This window comes from Vulpes lagopus, chromosome 8 (genome assembly GCF_018345385.1).
Source record: "Vulpes lagopus strain Blue_001 chromosome 8, ASM1834538v1, whole genome shotgun sequence".
NCBI classification, from domain to species: domain Eukaryota; kingdom Metazoa; phylum Chordata; class Mammalia; order Carnivora; family Canidae; genus Vulpes; species Vulpes lagopus.
The window spans coordinates 4,462,275-4,484,521 of NC_054831.1; the positions used below are offsets into that span (position 1 = coordinate 4,462,275).

The 22,247-nt window shown below is 46.8% G+C and overlaps 1 protein-coding gene across 10 annotated transcripts in view; it reads right to left on the reverse strand.

Annotated features, from left to right (window-relative positions):
• The window catches only part of AGAP1 (ArfGAP with GTPase domain, ankyrin repeat and PH domain 1), a 530,214-nt gene that overhangs the window by 45,785 nt on the left and 462,182 nt on the right, over positions 1 to 22,247 (reverse strand). For all 10 annotated transcript variants that reach the window (XM_041766497.1, XM_041766496.1, XM_041766499.1 and 7 more), the window contains one exon: positions 19,767 to 19,989. In XM_041766497.1, coding sequence (XP_041622431.1) covers positions 19,767 to 19,989 — 223 coding nt within the window. The remainder of the gene's footprint in view (positions 1 to 19,766; positions 19,990 to 22,247) is intronic.

Below are 22,247 nucleotides of genomic sequence, written 5' to 3' on the forward strand. Positions count from 1 at the left end.
TATGATCACATATGAAAAACAGCAAACATCATACTTAATGGGGAAAAACAGAGCTTTTCTCTCTAAGATCAGAAACAAGACAAGGATGTCCAGTTTCACCACTTTTATTCAGCATAGTATACTGGAAGTCCTAGCCACAGCAGTCAGACAACATAAAGAAATAAAAGGCATCCAAATTGGTAAGGAAGAAGCAAAGCTCTCACTATCTGCAGATGACATGATACTTTATATAGAAAACCCTACAGACTCCACCCAAAAACTACTAGAACTGATAAGTGAATTCAGTAAAGTCGCAAAATACAAAATCAACGTACATAAATGTGTTGCATTCCTATACACTAATAATGAAGCAGCACAAAGTGAAATTTAAAAAACCCCATCTGTAAATACATCAAAACCAATAAAATATCTAGGAATAAACTTAACCAAAGAGGTGAAGCCCAGTACTCTTAAAACTATAAAACAGAAACGAAAGAAATTCAAGGCGATGCAAAAAAATGGGAAGACATTCCATGCTGATGGACTCAAAGAATAAATATTGTTAAAATGTCTATGCTACCCAAAGCAATCTACAGATTTAATGTAATCCTATCAAAACACCAACAGCGTTTTTCACAGAATTAGAACAATCCTAAAATTTGTACAGAACCACAAAAGATCTCAAATAGCCAAAGCAATTTTGAAAAAGAACAGCAGGGAACCCTGGGTGGCGCAGCGGTTTAGCGCCTGCCTTTGGCCCAGGGCGCGATCCTGGAGACCTGGGATCGAATCCCATGTCGGGCTCCCGGTGCATGGAGCCTGCTTCTCCCTCTGCCTATGTCTCTGCCTCTCTCTCTCTCTCTCTCTGTGTGACTATCATAAAAAAAAAAAAAAAAAAAAAAAAAAAGAACAGCAAAGCTGAAGGCATCAGATTTCAGACTATAATACAAAGCTGTTGTAATCAAAATAGTATGGTACTGGCAAAAAACAGACACATAGATCAATGGAACAGAACAGAAAGTCCAGAAATAAACTCATAATTACATGGTTACTTATTTTCAACAAAGAAGGAAAGAATATCCAACAGGAAAAAAGTCTCTTCAATAAATGGTGCTGGGAAAACTGGACCATTTCCTTTCACCATATACAAAAATAACCTCAAAATGGATTAGATCTAAATATGAGACCTGAAACCATAAAAACCCTTGAAGACAGCACAGGCAGAAATGTCTCTGACATTGGCCATAGCAGCATTTTTGTAGATTTGTTTCCTGAGGCAAGGGAAATAAAAGCAAAAATAAACTACTGAGACTTCATCAAAATAAAAAGCTTCTGCATAGCAGAAGGAAATAATCAACAAAACTAAAAGGCAACCCACTGAATGGGAGAAGATATTTGCAAATGTCTTATCGGATTAAAGGGTTAGTATCCCAAATATATTGGTTACCACAAAACCAAATAATCCAATTAAAAACGAACAGACATTTTCTCCAAAGAAGATACCCAGATGGCCAATGGACATATGAAAAGATGCTTGACATCACTCATTGTTAGGGAAATGCAAATCAAAACCATAATGAGACATCATTGCACACCTGTCAGAATGGCTAAAATCCACAATGCGAGAAACAAGTGTTGGCAAAGTCGGAGTAAAAGGAATCCTTGTACACTGTTGGTAGGAATGCAAACTGGCACAGCCACTGTTGAAAAGGACCCTCCAGGGTCCTCAAAAAGTTAAAGTTAGAACTACCCTATGATCTAGTAATGACATTACTGGGTATTTACCACAAAAATACTAATTCAAAGGGACATATGCACCCCTATGTTTACCGCAGTATTATTTACAACAGCTAAGATATGAAAGTAGACCAACTGTCCATCAATAGATGAATGGATAAAAAGGATGTGGTTTACACACAAACACACACACAGCAGAATATTCTACAACCATAAAAAGAATGAAATCTTTGCCATTTGCAATGACACAGATGGAGCTAGAGTGTATTATGCTAAGCAAAATAAATCAGAGAAAAATCCGTACCATATGATTTCACTCATATGTGGGATTTAAGAAACAAAACAAATGAGCAAAGGAAAAAAAGGAGAGAGACAAACCAAGAAACAGGCTCTTAATTATAGAGGACACACTGATGGTCACCAGAAAGGAGGAGGGGAGAGGAACTGGTGACAGGGATTAAGGAGTGCACCTGTCGTGATGAGTACTGGGTGTTGTATAGAAGGGCCAAATGACTACATTGTACACCTGAAACCTTTATTACACTGTATGTTAGCTAACTGGAATTTAAATTTATTTGTTTAAAGATTTTTGAGAGAGCGAGCACATGGCAGAGGGAGAAGCAGACTCCCCACTGAGCAGGGGCTAGAGGGACCTCGCTGCACCCCCCTCCCCCCGCCCTGATCCTGGGATCATGACCTGAGCTGAAGGCAGACATTAACCCACTGAGCCATGCAGGTGCCCTTGGAATTTAAATTTAAAAAATGAAAAAAAAAAAAACCCCACAACCTGGTGGACTGATCAAACATTCAGGATGTGTGCAATGCACTATGTGCAATTTTTACCTCAAAATAAATTTTTATAAATTACCCCTCCCCTGCCTTACTAAATATCAAAAGGAGTCCTTTGGGAGGAGTCTCTGTTTTCCATTTGGACTTTTAGAATAAGGCATGCATATTTCTGGCCTTTGCATGCTCGTGTCAGCTCGAATGTCAAAGCTTCTCATAGTCCCTGCTTTAGCAAATGGATCTGCAAGGCGGGTGGCCTCCCCAGCTTGGGAGGGTGGCCATATGATGGCAATGGAGAAAGCAGAGGGGAGCCAATGCCTGGATGCGACCCTCAGACCTCAAGACCTTCCTTGGATGAGGGAAACAGCTAAGGAGAGCAAGGTTTTTCAGGATGCACAGCCAAGCCACGCTTGGGGCACATCCCCCCAAGGTGCTGAGCAGTGACATGGACATTGCTAGATGCACATCAACCACAGGACAGCTATTCCACAGAATGTAAGCAGAAGAGCCAAAGGGAAAAGCCCCAGAGACTCAAAAGTTCATATTTGAGAGCAAAAGGAGTATTGCAGGTGATGAGGAGTATGATGGACCCTCTCATGGCTTTGGGGGGCCATGCTAAAACCACTGCTGCGCCGGGGGCCCCAGGTCTTTCTCTAAATAGGCAGCCCAGCTGGTTATGGCAGGGCTCTCAAACTCAACACTAGGCGACCGTCAAAGAGTCCTCCTTTTAAAAGGATTAGTGAGATGGACCGTTCCAGCAACAATTGGACCCACTCCCCCGCCTTGGGAAACAGGACTTCGCCGTCAATCTGGATGTTAAAAGTGTTCCTTTTCTACTTGCTCTGCAGCCCCTGTGGGCCTCCCTTCGATCACCACCCAACTGCCCACGGGCTGGCCAAACACCATTCCCATTCTTGAGAGCCTGCCGGAGCGTTAGCAACATGTCAGCAAAGGTTTCCAGGCTGTCTGCGAACAGAACATTTAGGGTAGCTTCCTTTGATGGCTGCTTCACAGCCAGATGAAAACCAGCCACGAGGGGAGTGCATTTCAGAAATAAAGCGCAGCCAGTGGATGGCAGAGTAACAAGCAGGCGCAACAATAGGGTGGCCGGCGCCGGAGGAACCGTGCAGACACTCCTAACTCAAAGCCGACGCGTGGGCTCCCCGCGCTCGAGTAAGTGATTCAGCCTCACCTGGCTCGACGATTTCCAAAACCACACGTGCAAACATCAGGGACAGAGCCTTTTCAGCACCGCCGAAGCCAGGGGTTTTTCGGGAAGCCTGTCATTAAGCTGGAATGCTGCGTCTGTCTCACCTGAATGTAATCCATGCGAGGAGACGAACCACCTGACTGTGGGTCTGCAAGAGGCGCCACGGAGGCGAGGCACAGCACTGTGGGTTCATCTGTAGGCCTCTGCCAGCTAACACAGGCTGTCCCTGCCCACCCGGAGGGACATGTGGGGGTGGGGGTCAGCACTCCGCTGGCTCTGCCTGACTCTCATCACCCCCCTGCCCCAGCAGGACCCACTCTGGGGGCCTTAGGGGAGGGTAAGTGTCTGGAGGGATGTTGGGAGGTTTAGGAACAGGTGTAATGAGCATTTACAGATGAGGGGCAAGGCCCAGGACTCGAGTACAGCTGTGCCGTTCTGTGGCTGCACAGCACACCCCTTCACCCACACGGGCTGCTCTGGGGCCTGGGGAGAACAGGGAAAAGCAGCCCAGCAGCCCCTGCCAGCAGCTGCCACTCAGGGCTCTGCACAGGCCAAGCTCACCTTTCTGGGGGCACCTGGCTGCTGCCTCCCTGGAGAATCCTCGAGAGAACTACCTCTTTGCAAAATGGCTCATTTGGCAACAAAGCTGCGTTAAAGGGGGCTGTTAAAGGAGGGCGGGAAGTGACTCTGGAGCAAAGCTTGGTCTTCCCTTTGCCATTCACCCTATCGATAGCCAGAGCTGCAGCCCGTCTCCTAGGGGGCAGCCTCCACCCTCCTGGCCCTGCTCAGCCACCCCTCACACCCTGCAGGGCAGGTCAAGGATGTGCCCTGTGCTCATCCCAGAGCTGCAGGTCTGCTGGGAGGGGCTGATAGTTCCCGAGTCCTACCCACTCAAGGCCATCAAACTGCCCAGCATCTCGGGAGACAGGCCAGAGCGATGATCAGGTGGCCTAGACTTACCCAGGGGAAAAGCAGGAGGCGACCTCCACCCTTCAACCAAGCCAGAGACCAGAGGCTACAGCAAAGCAGGTAGACTGGGCTGGAAGGGTGTTCGAAGGCACCTGATCCGTTCCTCTCCTGCTGAGCCCAGTGCCGGTCCTAATCCTGCGCACATGTCCTGGCAGGAACCCAACAGGATGGGAGGGCAGCCCTGGGGCCCCAGAAGCCTGTGAGGCAGTGACTGTCCCAGGCTCTGAGGGCCGGCGAAGTGCATGCTTCTTTCCAAACAGCCTTCTACAGGCTGCCCACTTCTATTCCCTCCTCAGGGCCTGGTGGCCTTGGCACTGCTGACATTTGGGGCCAATAATGCTTTGTGGAGAGGCCTCTCCTGCATATTGCAGGATGTTCAGAGCACTTCCGGCCTCTGTAAGACCTCATATAAACCCAGTGACCACGTACGAAGCAAGAAGCAGTGGCCTTCATGAATCACTGCACATCGATGGTCATCACCAAACATGTGGGCCCAACAGGAGGGCACATTTTCTTCTTCCAACTGTAGGACATTTTATGACTTCACAGAACATTCCGGCCACGATTACATTTCAATCCCTTACCATTGCTTTGCTGGCAGCAGAGACTCGTATCCCCTCAGCATTGACTTTACCTGGAAAGGGTGCTCTGCTTTGTCACAACTGAATCTAGGAAGAGGCATCCTAACTTTATATGGGGGGAGCTGTCACCTCTACCAGGACGGCCGGTGAAGTCATCCTCACATGCCATCTCACTACATGGTACAGCCACTGGCTCTTGTTGCACTTTGGAACACAGGGTCGATCCAAGTGGATTGGAAAAAAAAAAAAAAAAAAAAGCTCATACATGCTTTGTCAAGATGAATGGTCGTTAGAAAACAAAACTGAGGACAGCCCAGGTGGTTCAGCGGTTCAACGCCCCCTTCAGCCCGGGGTGTGATCCTGGAGACCCAGGATCGAGTTCCGCATTGGGCTCCCGGCATGGAGCCTACTTCTTCCTGTACCTGTGTCTCTGCCTCTGTGTCTCTCATGAATAAATAAATAAAATCTTAAAAAAAAAACTGATTTAGACAGCACTGTAATGAGGGAAACGAGAACTTTTAAATCACAGGTAATTTTTTGGGAACTATATGGTTACCTGTGACAGAAAATGATGCAATATCCACACCTGATGCAAAATCTGCTTTTTCTTATGCATTTAAGCAGTTTTACTGTTACTGTATCCATGCTGTAGTACTGTCCTCTTCAGTCTTGTGTTACTGTAGCCGTGTGGAGTCCATTGTCCCCACTAGATTAGAGCCCCCTGGATGGGACCTGGATCCCATATTTGCCTCTCAGGTCCCAGAAACACTGCTTCCTACCCAAGTCTTCAGATACCCTATACCTGACACTCCTCTAAACTGTCTTCTGAGGTTTTAAACAAGTTTGCATTCTACACAGCTGTAAGCTGCAAGGGCACACGACAATGCCCGTCACATTCTCCAATTATTGGCATTCACTCTATATTGCATATGGAATTTTCCAATGGACTGATACTCCCTGGGGCCTTTGACCCACAACTTCCACTTCCTTTTTACTGCTATGTGTCATAGCCCTAACTTTAGTTTTTGGGGGAAGATAATTAAAAGGTAATATAGTCTTGTAAATATTTACTGAGCACCTACTGTGTTTCCTCTGGAACGTTATGGAGTATATGGTTATCCTGACTTGATGCATTTAGAAAGGTACAGTTTGGTATTCTAGAATGAAAACATATTCATCCGAGTTGATCTGCTGCACACCCCAGGAAGAAATCTCCCGGGAAAGGTGTGGGCTTCCTAGGGGTCTCCGCTGGAGTCTGTGAGAGGGTGCAGGCGGTCTGTGGGGGAGGGCTGTGTCAGCTCCGTCTGAGTAGCATGGTTGTTGGCTCTACCATGTTCCTCTGTAGGAGTGCTACCCGCAGTCACTCTGGGCAGAGCGATTCTTCATGTTTGGGCTTTAGTATTCCAGGCCCCGATGGTCTGTTCCAAATATCTCCTGGCCTGAAAAACCACTGGAGCAGTGGGAAGGCATGGCACAAGGCTGTGGTCATTTGTCCACAGAATTCCACGCTTACAAGCCATGCAGTCGACTTTTCTTAGGGGCCCCTTGATGGTTAACTCCATGAGCTACTCCTGCTTCAAGTCTGGGTTAGATTATAGGCGAGTCATTTTGCCTGCTGGGGGACATGGGTTTGGGGGGGGGGTCCTCTTCTCTGATTTTTAGACTGGTATCTCCCAAGCTCATGGAGATCGTGAGGATCCATGTGAAAACATACAGGGAAGCACTTGGGGGGGGGGTCCTTGAGGAGAAAGTCACCGGTAAGTCATCACAATTATGTATTTGTCCTCCAGGGTCATTTGTATTAGATCATGCACATTAGAGATGCTTTTTATGTGAGTCCGTAAGATCGAGTGATGTGTACTCCAGGTGATGTTCGTCTTCTGGACCCCAAGTTGCTGAAATTTTGTAGGGGTTACAAATGACATTTAATTATTTGAAGCTTTAATGGCACTGCCCCTGCTGTTCCACTCTCTGGGACCACAACCAGTTTTTCAGAGAAATCAGGACTCTACAGTTGGGGAGGCTTGTTCTGTCTGCTGGTTTTGGAGGGCATGCCCCTGCAGCCCAGAGATCCTGCTCCAAAGCCATGACAGGACAGGCACAGCTGGGCCGTGGCCATGTTGGACAGGCTGCGTGACCCCTTCTCAGCTTCTTGTGCAGCTTTTACTTTTGCTAATGTGAGATTGAGCCACCAGGGTCTTGTGACTCAAGTTACCGTGTTTGTTCTGCTGGTCAGTTGATGGCCTTGGCCTTTGTCCAATGGCCCAGGGAAGAACACTAGTCCTCGGACTGCAGATGCCCGTCTGTCCCAGGCTCCACATTCAGTCTGGGTGAGAGTACAGATGATGGGACACCTCTGGGTTGGATTCTGGCTCCTGCACTCAGGCCAGTTCCCTCGTTTGTCACAAAGGAGAATGATGTTGGTGTGTCATGGGGATTCCATGACACAATGGCTGGGCTGTGTCTGGCCTTGCACAGGTTCCCTGAGGGCCCCGGCAGGGATGATCACTGATTCAGACTTGATCGTTCACCTGGACATGAGGCACCACTTTCTATCCGGTCTCACCCTCCTTTGGTCTATCCTCCCAAGTGCAAGGAGTTCTGGCTCACGTGGAACCACTGCTCAAAGCATTACACTGAATAAACTCCTTCATAGTCACCCTATGACAAACTAGGAGCAGATGTGCTTGCCGGGCCATCCTTTCCCCCCTACACATGCCTCTGTACCTTTGCCCAGAATGTTCTCTCTTTGTGGGATGTCCTGCCCCATCTTTCTCCTTTGAAATTCCTCATCTTTTTTTTAATTGACATAACTTGTATGCCATAAAATTCATCCTTTAAATGTGTACAATCCAGTGGATTTTAGGATATTTCAAAGTTGTGCAGCCATCCACACCATGGAAATCCAGGTCATTTTCAGTACGCCTCCCCCCCAAACCACTCCCTATGCCTCACTGCCCTGCCTCACCCGGCCCCCAGCAAGCACTAATCTACCCCGTCTTCGTGGATTGGCCTATTCTGGTCGTCCTGTATAAACAGAATTCAAAGCGTGTGGCCTCTTGTGTCTGGCTCCTTTCACTTAGCATGATGTTTTCAAGGTTCACTCAAGTTGTAGCATATATGGTACTTTATTCCTTGATGTATGAATAACGTTCCACTCTATGGGTAGACCCTATTTTGTTTATTGGTTCATCAGTTGATGGACCTTTGGTGTTTTCTCTTTTTGGCCATTATGAAATTGTGCTTCTATGAACATGCATGTGCAAATTTTTGTATGGATATGTGTTCTCATTTCTCTTAGGAGTATACCTAGAAGAACTGCTTGATCACGTGGTAACTCTATGTTTAACTTTTTGAGAACCTGCCAGGCTGTTTTCCAAGGCACTCTTGTCATTTGCTATCCCACTAACAGTGCATGAGTGTTCTAACTTCCACATCTTTGCCAACACCCACCACTGTCTATCTTCTTGATTATAGCCATCCTCGTGGCTGTAGTCTCTCAATATGGGTTTGATTTTCATTCCTCTAGTAAGTAATGATGCTTGGCATCTTTTTATGTATTTGCTGGCTATTTGCACATCTTGCTTAGAAAAATGTTTCTTCAGAGTCTTGGCACATTTAAAACCTGGTTGTCTTATTATTCAGTTGTGAACATTATTTACATGATCTGGATGTTAGATCCTTATTAAATATGCTTTTAGATATCATAATCCATTCTTTGTGTTGTCTTTTCCCTTACTTGGTATTATTCTTTGAAGCACTGAAAATTTTAATTTCTGCAAAGTCTAACCCATTTTTCCTTCTGTTGCTTGTGCTCTAGGTGTATCTAGGAAACCATTGCCAAATTGAAGGTTGCAAAGACTTATTGAGGTTTTCTTCTAAAAGTTTAAGTTTCAGTTTTTATACTTAAGTCTTTGCTTCATTTGGAGCTAATCTTTGTATATGGTATATATAGATAGGGATCCAACTTTATTCTTTTGTATGTGGATATCCAGTTGTCCCTGTATCACCTGTTGAAAAGACCTGCCTCCCCACCGCCCTGTAGAATTATCTTGCAATCACTGCTGAAAATCAATTGACCATAGATCTATGGGTTATTACAGAACTCTCAACTCTGTTCTGTTGATCTATGTGTCTCTCTTATGCCAATATCACACAGACTTAGATTATTAAACTTCTGTAATAAGTTTTGTAATAAGTTTTGTTTGTGGGTCCTCCGACTTCGTTACTCTTTTTCAAGATTGTTTTGCCTGTCTGGGGTGGGCGGGTCCTCTTACATTTCCATATATGCTGTAAGATCAGCTTGTCAATTTCTATTAAACACACACACACACACACACACACACACACACTGACAGCTAAGATTTTGAGAGACTTTGTGTTGAATCTATGCATCATTTGAGGAGTACTGATATCTTAACCATATTAAGCCTTCTAGTCCATGAACACAGGATGTGTTGTCATTTATTTAGGTCTCCTCTAATCTCTTTCAATGATGTTTTGTAACTGTCAGTACACAGGTTATTCCTAAGTATATTTTCTTTTTGATGCTATACTAAATGTAATTTTGTTCTTAGTTTTATTTTGGATTGTTCATTGTGAGTATACAGAAACACAACTGAGTTTTGTGTGTTGATTCCATAACCTTCAATCTTGCTGAACTCATTTATTAGCTCTAATAGCTCATCGTGGATTCCTGTAGATTTTTGATATGCAGGATCATGTCATCTGCCAAGAGAGATACTTCTTCCTTTCTAATCTGGATGACTTTGGTTTCTTTTTCCGGCCTAATTCCCTGGCTTGAACTTCCAGTACAAAGTTGTAGAAGTGGTGACAGCAGACATCTTTGCTTTACGCTTGATCTTAGAGGGAGAGCCTTCCATACATTATCAATCAGCAGATGTTAGCTGTGGGCTTTTCACAGAGGCAGGCTGAGTATCCTTTTATTCCCAGTTTCCTGAGAATTTTTGTATCATGAAAGGGTACTGAATTTTGTCAGATTTACTTTCTGCATTTCTTGAGATGATTGCTTACTTTTTGTTCTTTATTCTGTTGATGTAGTTTTTTTTTTAAGATTTTATTTATTCATGAGACAGAGAGAGAGAGAGAGAGAGAGAGAGAGGCAGAGATACAGGCAGAGGGAGAAGCAGGCTCCATGCAGGGAGCCTGACATGGGACTCGATCCTGGGTCCCCAGGATCACGCCCCAGGCTGAAGGCAGCGCTAAACTGCTGAGCCACCAGGGCTGCCTAATGTCGTGTTTTACATGGATTGATTTTTTTTTGTGTTGAACCAACCTTGCATTCCTGGAAACAATGACATTTGATCATAACATACACTCTACTTGTACTGGAGCCAGACACCCTCTGTGGGTGGTAGCACCTGCTGGGTTGGCATACTGGATATACCAGGCAAGCATCTGGTAAACAAAGAGGACAGACATCTGCATCTCAAGAAATGAGGAAGTCTAGGGACTTGGGCTAAGACAGGGAGCAGACTCCAGGAAGGGTTGTAGACACTTGCTTATGCTGCTTGGTATAGACCAGTGCTTCTCAAATTTTAATGTGCATAAGAATCACCAAAGGGTTAAGGCACATCACTGGGCCCCACCCCAGAGATGCTGATTGGGTAGGTGTGGGGTACGGCCTGAAAACATGCACCTCTAGGTGATGCTGATGCTGCAATAAATCGCTTTACAGATATATAAAGCAAAATAAACAAAACCACATCTTCTATATCAGCAGACCCTTGCCAGAACCCAAGTGGGCACGGGCCACTCATCTCTCCCACTGTCAGCCAACATGACTCTGTGATTCAAAGCTGATTGTGTATCTTCTGGATAAAAAGGAACCCAGGAGGGGGACCTGGGTGGCAGAGTCAGTTGAATGTCCAGCTTTTGATTTAGGCTAAGGTTGGGCTCTGTGCTCAATGGAGAGTCTGCTCTCTCACCTTCTACCTCTACGCCCCCTCAAGTAAATAAATAAATCTTAAAAGAATAAAAAAGCCCAAGAGACTTTGTAAATATTGTTTTCTTTTAGCATTAAATCTACACGATCAAGTGGGTGGGAATAATAGCTAGTTTCATCTTAGAAAGGAGAACATGCCCTGTTTTTTGTTTTAAATAAAAAAATCTCCTTAAATGCTAGTCATGGAACCCTAACTAGAAATCTTCTGGCCTGCCTGTGCATTTCATCATGCAGATAAGAATGTGATTGTGAAGCTTTTTGGAAATATAAACTGAACATTTTCAACAGACAATGTTGGGTCAGGGATATGGACAGAGGGAGGCTCAAGCAGGAGGATGTAGTTAAATGAAATGTTGGGGCTCAAACCACACATCTGTGGTGGCTGATCCATATACTTAGGGCTCTCAGGATTAGTATCAACTGCAGAGAATTAAGACTATAGAATCATGACTGCATGACTTAAAAGATCAGGTCTGCCACATAAATGCAAACTAAAACAAATGATACTTTATCATACCCAAGTACTATGAGTGAGGCCACTGAATTTCATGGGTGAGAGATATGGTGGCTTTGTGGCCATATAATTTTACACTAGTGATATGTGTGTGTGTACACACACACACACACACACACACACAGACAGACACCATGCTAACAAGAGTGTGAGCTGAGGCCCTGGGGAGGAAAGGGATGCTGGTATCTCTAGAGGCCACAAGGGACCACTGGGATCTGGCCCCTGTGAGGCTGAGCAGAGCAAGGACGGGGGCAGCAGAAGGGTCAAGAGTAGGTTCCAAGGGGCAGATCTTGAATTCACATGATCTGTCCCACAGTCCTGTGTGTGACCCTGGACAAATGATGCAACGACTTTAACTCCACATTCTTGCTTGGAAAATGGGGATCATCCTGAGTCATAGGCTCTGGGCTAAGGAAACGCACATAGCATCATGAAGCAGAAAGGTTCCCTAGGATAAAGAAAGTTTCTGGTGCAAAAGAATCAAAACAACACTTTAAAGACCCTTTGGAAAATGCTCTATCATTGTAGGAATCTAAACTGAGGCAGTTGTTTTAGAAAGAATTCATAGGCCCATTGTTTAGAATGTCTTCCATGATACAGAATTCAAGCCCCAAAAGGTTAATCTTAGCATGACATTATATACGCTCACAAATGGACAGAGGCCCAGGTGTGCCCAGGACACCCAGAGACTGTTGGTGCTGGCCACTGGCTTGCATTTTCATCTACTACTGGTAATAAAAATTCTTAGAAATAAAAAACTCCTTAATTGTCTCCATTGCTACATTTCAGAGAGTAAACGATAGGGATTTTCAACTCAAGACAGCTCCCTGGTAGCAACACTGGCTCCCAGGACACATTTGGTTTCCTGCAGGATCAAATGAATACCGGGGTTCATGTGCAGCAGGCGGCCACAATACACCAAGAACATTACATTGTCCATCCGGTTCAAAGCCAAGTGGAAGGTACAGTTCTCTTGTAAAAAGCAGATCCCGTTTTACTTTACCAAAAGGAGAAAATCTTCTTAAATTCGCCTTTCTTACAATTGGAGCGAGTCTTAACAAGAGCTTAATCGGAGACCACTACAGCTGAGCATAAATTCCCGCCAAGCTCCCCGACCTCGGTTTACTGGATGAACTGCTGTATCTGTTGTCTGCTGTAATCTATAGGTATTATTTTTGAGGCAGTGTTAATGCACTTCTCATTTGTACATTTTCCTAATTGGCCTAATATTTATGGTGGAATATTTCTGATCCGGGAAGAGCTCCGGTAAACTCCAGCATATTTAGTAATGTGCTAATGAGGACCAGCCAGCTACAGAGGGGGGCTAAGTGAGTTATGGATCTCGAGTCTGATTCCAAGCTGGCCTGCTCGGAGGAGTCACGGAAATATCTTAAGTAAAATCCGAAGTCCCCAAGCAGCTGTTGGGTTTGCAGAGCCACGACCGTATAAACTTTACTGGCACTGACGTCAGAGTCCTGCACGCAGACGGCGTGCCTGTCAACCCACAGCTCGTCCGAGCCTGCCTCTGTCCCCACTGGCTCAGGATACTGTCCCCGCCTGGACGGGGAGGGCGGGCCGCTCTGCCGGCTGGGGCCGGGGCATGCCCGCTGACAGACACACCACGATGACAGAAATTCACTCTGAGTTGCAATTAGTGGCACTGTCATTTTCGGGGGCTCCTGCCAATTAATTAAGCCTGTCAAACAGCAAAACCACAGCGCTCACATGATAATTTATATTGGAAGAGACGAGCCTCACGCAGCACAGCAGCCTTCCTCCACAACCAGGATTCTCCCTCAGAGCACTGAAATAAATACGAGGAAATAAATAAAATAAAACAACAAAAAAGTGCAGGGGCAGGGGGTCGGGGGGCGGGTGTGCGTGCTCTGCACGGGCAAGAAGAAAGTTAAGCTGTCCTTGTTATAATTGTTAACTCTGATCGCCGGAGTAGGAGACAGGCTGATTAAAACTCCAAACGAGCCCCCAGCTCCCTGAACCCTCTGCGTCCGTCCGGGATGATAGAATCAGAGGAGTTTATTCATACCATTAAGCCCCAGAGAACTTAATTGAAAGAAGAGCACAGCCCGGACCTTGACAAGCGGGAGGTCACAGTAATTGCTGCCGGACATATTTAACATTAAGATAATCAGGCCATTAATTACCCTTTGGATCATTAAATCAGCCAGTTGCAAAATGAAATTTCTGCCTCTATTACTCACTTGAGAGACCACAGGGGTGGCCTTTAATTTATCAGTGAGCTTGAGATACAAAGGCTGGGGGTGGGGGAGGGCAGGCGGGGAGGGGGCCGCGGTGGCGACGGCGGCGGGGGCAGGGCATCAATCGGCCATGCTTGGTGATCGTGGCAAATTAACTAGGTAAGATAACCTCCGCTTCCAAAGGCAGAAGCTGGGGGTATGTAAATAGATGAGGGCAGACAGGGAGATCAGAGTCTGCACACCACTTAGCAGGATAATAAAGGAAATCATCCTTGATTATCAGTGCTAATTTGGACACTGCCGGTAGCTTGTTATGCGTGTTCTGAGTAGCATTTAATTAATTCAATTGCTTGTTAATGAGGGAAGTGACATGTGGGGAGCAGATGCCACCCAACTGCAGATGGGTTCTGGTCATCACTGCAAAGTCCTTCCCCCCCCCATTCCTCCCCCTGCCCATTTTTTTTTTTTTAAAGAAAGAAAATAGGAAAAGGTGTCAAGCATAGAGGAACACTCAAAAGAGACAAAACACTGACCTCAGCGGGCCAAGAACTGTTGAAAAATAATAAGATGAGATAATCCTGGGGCTGTGTGGGTACTCGTGTTCCCTGAGGCCACATTTGGAACAGTGCATCTTTATGCCAGAAATTTGAGCCTGAGATTACTATATTGTGATCTTATGATCAAACCTAACGAGACAAAGACGTGGCCAAGTGGTACTGCTTTTAATATCTCAGAGTTAACGGTAGGGATCCAATTATTTTCAGTTTGGATACATTTCCCCTTTATCAATATCTCCATGTGCATAAATAAGATGAAAGTGGCGATCCCAAATCAAAAAGGACCGGAACTCGTGTCACTGGGCAGACTTGCTCCATCTGGAAGTCCGCGGCCAGTCTCTCCCACGCAGATTTCTGACGTCCGGCCCCAAATCTTCCTCCCGAAGGTGGCATCTTTTTATAGGTTAAAGACAAGAGGGGAGTTTAGACATGCAGGTGACAATGACAGAAAGAAAAAGAACGCTCAAAGAGGCAGAAGAGTGTATCCTAAATCAGCGACTCGGCTCCCTTCCAAGTGGGATCAGAAGGAAGGGGGATTTCAGTTGGGCTTAGAGCTTCTCCCAAGGGCTCTTTGACAGAATTGAAAACACACGTCCAGGCTCCTTTGATTTCTGAGACCAAATCGGCTGGCTTCCAGACCACCGTGTAAATAGGCTACCTGCCCTGAAATGCAGCCGCAAGGGGTCCCTGAGGACCGTTGCGGGCCAGATGCCCCCCCACACAGAGACCCCAAGGTGGGAGACAGGAGGACAATCCAGGCAGCCGAGCAGAATCTGGCTTTTGCCAGGAGAAGCATGTACCGGGGGCTCTGCTCAGCCCTGGTAGGAAATCACGGTCACCGCAATCTGAGAGGCTCCCAAAGTGAAACAGGGACAGGAATGGAGAAGGGTGCACCGCAGTGACACAGAGAGTAGCCCCCTAAACACCACCGAGGGGCCGAGGTCTGCCCAGGCAGCTTCGCTGTGTGCCACAAACATGAGAGCCCCGATTTCATCCACGAACACACAAGCAATACCAAGGCCCTGGGGCAGCAAGAGTAGGGGGCACAGTAGTTCCACGTGGCCCCATTCCCATTTCCCCTCATTCACTTGCTCCTTCCTTCCTTCACTCAAGAGACACAGTTTTGCTGTCTCAGCCTCTAAGCCTACTATTCCTTGACTTGAAAGGGTCACCAAAGAGCTCCGTGACTTTGCCCTACTGTTGCACCGTGTGTCCTAGCACTGGAGCCGGGGCCCTGCCTGGTTGCTCCAGGCCCCGTGTCCAACTGCACACAACACACTGCGATCCGCACACTCATGTGCTATGTGTCACCAAGTCCTCGCCCTGCAGACAGCCTACAGCCCCTGTGTCAGCCCCTAAAATCTAGTAAATCCCGTCCACTGTTACCACAGCTCTCCTGCTTCAGCATCCCCATTTAAAAATCGATATTTTAAGTGTGTGCTTAAATGGTATCAATAGCAATTAGAGAGGGGAATTCTGATTCCACCCCAGATGCAGTTAATTGTTGTAGCATCGATATTCCTCTACCATGCTCCCCTCTCTGAATTAAACCTCCATTACTGAGGGGGGGACGAAGGGCATCCTCTCCCCTCCTGCGACAATAAATTTAATATCGAATGTACAGGGGAAAAAAATGGCAGTTGTTGCAGAATCCATCCAAAAAGATTTTTTTTTTCTTCCTGGGAGTAATTAAAAGATGCTTTTCTTGACTAATGATTCCCCGGTTTAGGAATGGGAAGTCAATACTGCTTCACTGCCGTCAGCTTCGATTGATCACAATGCTGCTCAAGTTTGAACGGCAGTTCTCAGGGCAGCTGAGAATCACTGGAACCAATTATGAGCCGTCCGAAGCTACCCTAATCAGGGGTGCAGGGACAACAAGCAGAAGGGCAGCCAGCTGGTCAAAGGCGCCAGTTTTCCTAACTCACCCGTGGGCCTGAGTGACACCAATATGAGGTGGTTTCAGGGGACTGGCTATTTCTTTGGAGAAAGATCTGCTCTGTTCCACTTCCCCGTGGTCCTAAATATGTGTGTGTCCGTACATGTGCGCGTGCGTGCTTGTGTGTTTGGGGGAGGAACGGCACATCTCTAATTATATTCCACTGTCAGAATGAATCTTCTGAACAAGATGGAATGGACTGAGCTTCTCGGGAAAACAGCTGGGCCCTTTTCCAAAGAATTAGACTGGATATATTGCACTTGGCCCTTCCTTGGATAGGAATAAAAATTTATTAAAATATTTCTTTTTAGTATTACCTTAGGGCCACATTAAAAGACCCCTCCAGCTGCTTGTACTAACAATCACAGGTTCTGCAGAGGGATGGGAGGCAGTGGTGGGAGGGGGCGTCTTTCCTTGTTTCGGAGAGGCAGGATCCAGGCTGCGTATCCGTTCTACCATGCCAGCCTGAATTCCACATGGAAATTCTAGCTCCAACTCTGAGTTTCTGATTTCTGTTTGAGGAGACTGCATGAGCTAGTGAAGATGGTGGGTGTCTGAATTATCGTTGCACTATTATGCTGACATGTTTCTTTATATTTTTGACAGTGGATCTACAGTTTTCACAGGATCTACCAGGACCATGGCCCTCCAACCAGCCTCCCTGCCTCATCTCCATCCCTTCCAACAATGCCGCTGGCTGCCTTTAGCTCTCCTGGGAACAGGGGGGTCACACATGAACATAGGAACCCACACCACTGCCCACCCTAGGATTGCTGTTATAATACGCTGCAGGCTCAAAGGCTTGTCCAGGCCTTTGCTCTGCTTTGGCCTTATCGTCCCCTACCCCTCCTCATTTACCTAGAGGTCCAGACCCTTAGCTGGTGACTTCCCAGTTTCTACACTTCCCCAGGGGCCTGGACTTTGCCTAGGCTATGCCATCCCCTGCAACTTACTACCCATGTCCCTAGGCCTGGAAATTGCTCCACATTTTATTTTTAAATTTTTTAAAAAAGATTTTGAGAGAGTGAGTGACCAAGAGCAAGACAGAGAGCATGTGCATGTGCACAAGCTGGGGCAAAGGCTAAAGGAGAGGCAAAGGGAGAAGCAGGCTCCTCGCTGAGCAGGGAACCCGACTCGGGGCTCTATCCTAGGACCCTGGGATCATGACCTGAGACGAAGGCAGGCGCTTAACCGACTGAGCCACCCGGGGGCCCCCACCCCACATTTTAAAGTACAGCTCAGATGCTGTTTTTCCAGTGACACTTCCCTACAGTGGCTGTAAGAACGCTCACCGTGCAGTGAGTTCTCCAGAGTCCTGGCGCCCTCAGCTATGGCCCTGAGAACATTCACCAATTACTGTAGGGCGATAATCACCATTTATCACTTCTTTTCTACAATAAAGTGCTTAGTGAATATTTGTTGAATATTAATTAAAGACGAAGCTCCCCGAGAGAATGACGAAAGGCACAAAGAAGCATTCAATCCTCAAAGGTGTTCATCTTCTGTGGAAACGCTATGACACAGCATCGTTGTCACCACAGCCTTGGAGAGGGCCGCAACTCAGCACAGCTCTTGAGGACAGTGAATGTGACCCAAGAAGAGCTGGGATTTTGCTGCGGTCACTCCACTTGTGAGAAAGGAAGACTTTGAAATGTCTCTAAAATATAAAGATGTGACGTGTATAATGCTGGAGAGAAGCGAAAGTTACGCACTCGGGGGTTTCACAAGGTGAAACACACACATAACCCTCACGAATGAAGATGAAATTCATATAAAATATTTACCAGTTAAAAATATCAACCCATATCTTTGTTATTGAAACACCCTAAACAGTGGCTAATTATGACAGAAAAACAAACTTTCCCAATTCAGGATACAAAAAATAATATATATGCTCCTTTTACACATAAACAGTAAAATGCATGATTAATTTTTTCCTAACTTATTTTGATGTTCTCTGCACTCCTACATTAAGCGCGATCCAATTCCAATCATATTTCATCATTAGACCTAAATGTCCTCCAAGGAAAACTATGAAAAAATAGATATTAATACGCAGATTTGTCTTGAAGGAATGCTCCTAGCTGATGGTCTGCTAATTTCTATGCTGGTGTTAAACAGATCCAGATAAAAGATTTAAAGGAGTGTATCATTTCTTCGCTTTGTAAGAAAGTTGCCCACACGGGTACCGCGTAGTGGATGGAGCTCATGCGCGAAGCGCTTGCCAGCAAACGGGGACGATGCCAGACAAACCTGCTCTGGGCGCCTCTTGCTCCCTCACCCCCTCCCCACAGGACACTGTACACGAAGAGCAGATTAGAACACGCCAGCTTCATTCTCTAAAGTGAACCGAAGGTGGCACCACAAATTCATTTTTCAGTGTTAATGAAACAAAGTCCACCGACTCTTCGCACAGGGTTGTGGCTTAGCACAGAAACCGATTTCTTACTCCTCGCGTGGGGCCCCACCGCAGACCGCCACGCGGACTCTCACGCTCTCATCACCAGCAAAACAAGCCCGAGGAATTTAAAAAGTGCTAAGGACAGGGGACCCCCTCTTCTCCCTTCACCTCTTCACACACCCACGAAGCAGAAGTGAATAGTGAGCCCCCAGCCCCCTCCTCCTGGGGTGCGGCCACAGGGACGGGGTGGCCCACTCTGCCTCTGTGAAGGTTTTCTCAGAAGACATGCCATTTTATCACCTCTTAGGTACATTAAATATGTATGTATACTCAAAAACGGTTTATAATAGCTGTAAATGAAAAATGAGAAAATAAATGGGCTCAAAATAAATGCGTTTTTTACACTGGGTAACAATTAACATTAATGAGGGAGTCACCGTACGTTCCGCTGTTAGTTGGCTGATTAAATGTGTTAGAAATATATTTTAGAAAATAAAATATATTTTGTTACTGCAAACTCGCTTATTGTGGGTACGTCGGGGGTGGGGAGGGAAACCTACTGAGTAGATGCACATCAAAGATACAAGAATAACAAAATTAAAAGAAACAAAAATTCATAATTAGTGTTAACAGCACAGCTTACTCCTATTAGAAATGTATTAATTAAAGTGATATATTCATCAGGTTGGAAGCCTAATACATTTCTAAAAGGGGGAGAGGAATCCCCAAGGTGTAAAAACAAACATAAAAAATTAAGGAGCCTGAATCATCCATGTCTGCTGAAAACCAATTTGAAATACAGACAATTCCTATAGGTCGCCTGGGCAGTTCCGGGGGAGGCTGTCACTGGGGTCACTTCCAGTTGCCGACCTGCTGACAGAATGCCCCGGAGCCACCTTCCCGCGTCCCTACCTTGTGGAGTCCAGTGAGGGTTTCGTCCGCCCCTGGCTGCTCTCTTCCCAGACGCTGTTGGCCAGCTCATTCCCAATGGATGACATCACCTTGATAAGCTCGATGGGCCAGTCGTCGAGGTCCAGCGACCGGACTCGAGAAAGGTGGGTGCCAAGGTTCCGGTGGATCCCTGAGCACTCGATGCACATGAGGGCTCCCAAGTTCAAACTGGCCCAGTTAGGATCTGTGGGAAGAGGGACAGGGTGCCACATGCGGTCAGACCATCATCACTCATTCCAGTGGCCCTCAGGATCTCTGGAACCAGAAGGCCAGTTACTAGACTTGACGTCGGGCAGTCCCTCCCTAGAATCAGGGGGCCTGAAAACGCTCCCCGGCCAGTACTCCATACTGGGTTAGGCATCTTGAAAGGTTTGACATGCTAGGGACACCTTTTAAAAATATGGCTCCAAAGCCGAAGACTTTCCTGCACGATAAACAGGTGCAGGCACTGGTTTGGACAGAGAGATGCACTTCCTAATACTTCAATAGCAGCGTCCTCGAGAGCACAGATGCACGTGGAAAAGAGCCGTGTGCGATCATATGTGACCATGGTGGCTGCTGACAGAGGGAAAGACAGGGAGTGCTGGAGAGGATTTCCAAAGCTACGACGTCCCTGGTAACCAAGCCATCTCCACAACCATAGGCACATCCGAGTTTTCATTAGTCACACGAGGGACGCGTTTGCAAATTTCAAGGACGAAGGCAAGCGTGCTCTGATGAAGACGTGGTTTCTGGTGATCTTTTTAAGGGCAACCTCTGGAGTGACCCCCATCATCTATTGCTGCTGGCAAGACGGTGGGCAGGGTCTACCGGTTAGGTTACGGCCTAGCTGGATCAACCCTGACTTGCACAATGAATGGCGATGCTTTAGGCTGTGATCGTGCACCAAGGACAACAAATGAGCTTAGAGAACACAACTGGAACCCTTGAGCTGGATCATTCCCTGTGTGCAAGTGGCCGGCAGCGCTGGAAGACGGAGAACTCAGGCCCATGGTTGGCTTCATGCCAGAACCTACAGCTGATTTGTGAAGACGGAGCTCACCTTGACAGCCAATGGCTTTCACCACTGATAGAAGAAAGTAAGGCTTAAATCATCCCAGGGATAATCAATATTTACTCCAGGTACATGTGAAGAGTCAACAAAAAAAACCCAGAAATGACCTTGTCATCAGAATTCATCAGAAACCGGCCGGCCATTTCTTTCCTATCTAATACTCTGGAAGGTGGGATGGATACCATGGGGGGATACAGGAGAAGAGAGGTCTGTGACTCAGACATGTTCTGGTCGGGAAGAGGAAACGTGTGTCCCAAATCAGAACAACAATAGAAATAAATAGAATGAGGAAATGCAGAGTAAATGCTGAAGGGTATAGTCAAGAGAATAAATGCACAGGCCGTGTGGGAACGAAGAGGTCACCCATAGCAGGTGCAGGAGGACAGGCTGCATGGAGGCTGGGCCTCGGCCTTGGGGGGGGATCAGAGAGGGTGGGGTGGTGAACAGTTTGCGGAACACACCTGCAGTGAGCCCCTTCCTAACCCAATTTCTACACTGGCCACCTCTGAGTCTGCAGCTCCCAATCCCAACGTGGCCTCTACCCCCACCTTTCCACAGGACAGGGTAGCCAGAGTCATCAAGTCAGGCAAAATCCGAAGGACCAACGTGTTTAGCCGTCATTGTACTTGACCTCCGGAGATACCATCTTACAACACTGCCTTTAGATGCCTTTTTGGTCAATACCCTCCCTGGATTTTTCTAGCACTTGTCTGGCTTCCCCAACTTGATTTCCTTCCCAACTTTTTCTCCTGAACCCCTTACCTCAGAGGGCCCTGCAGGGTCATCTCTTTCGATTCCATACTCTCTTCCAAGCAAACTCTACCCAACCCGCAGATCGCATTAGGACCCAACTGCTAACGACTATCCACAGACACCGCCTGCTTTGAGCGAACACAGATAAGCTCCTCTCTCTGAGCAGCACGTGTAACGACCACTGTACGTCTGCATTTGGAAATCTTGCAGGTACCTCCCTGTTACCATTTTCCTCTGTGAACGTCATCTCATGCCAGGCACAGCTCCATCGCAGCACATTCAGGCCAGGATCTTGGGAACTGATTCACCCAGGTATTCAAGCTGGGATCCTGATCCGATCCTTCCATCACCCCCTGCCCCACCTCCCCAAGCCAATCACCAAGTACTTCAGTTTCTCGATGTTCATTCCCTTCTTGCGCCTACTGCTCCCCCTGCCCCCATCACCAGCAGGAAGCAGCAGCCTCCTGTCCACGGCCACACACCTTCTAACACCCCACAGTCCACGGTCTCCTCGGTGAGCCTGACTGTGTCACACCTTAACTCAAAACCCCTCCGTGGCGGCCACTCTGCCATCCAGATCTGGGCTGCAGTCCTGACCAGCAGGATCAGAAGCGAGCCAGTCTCTCTCTCAGGAG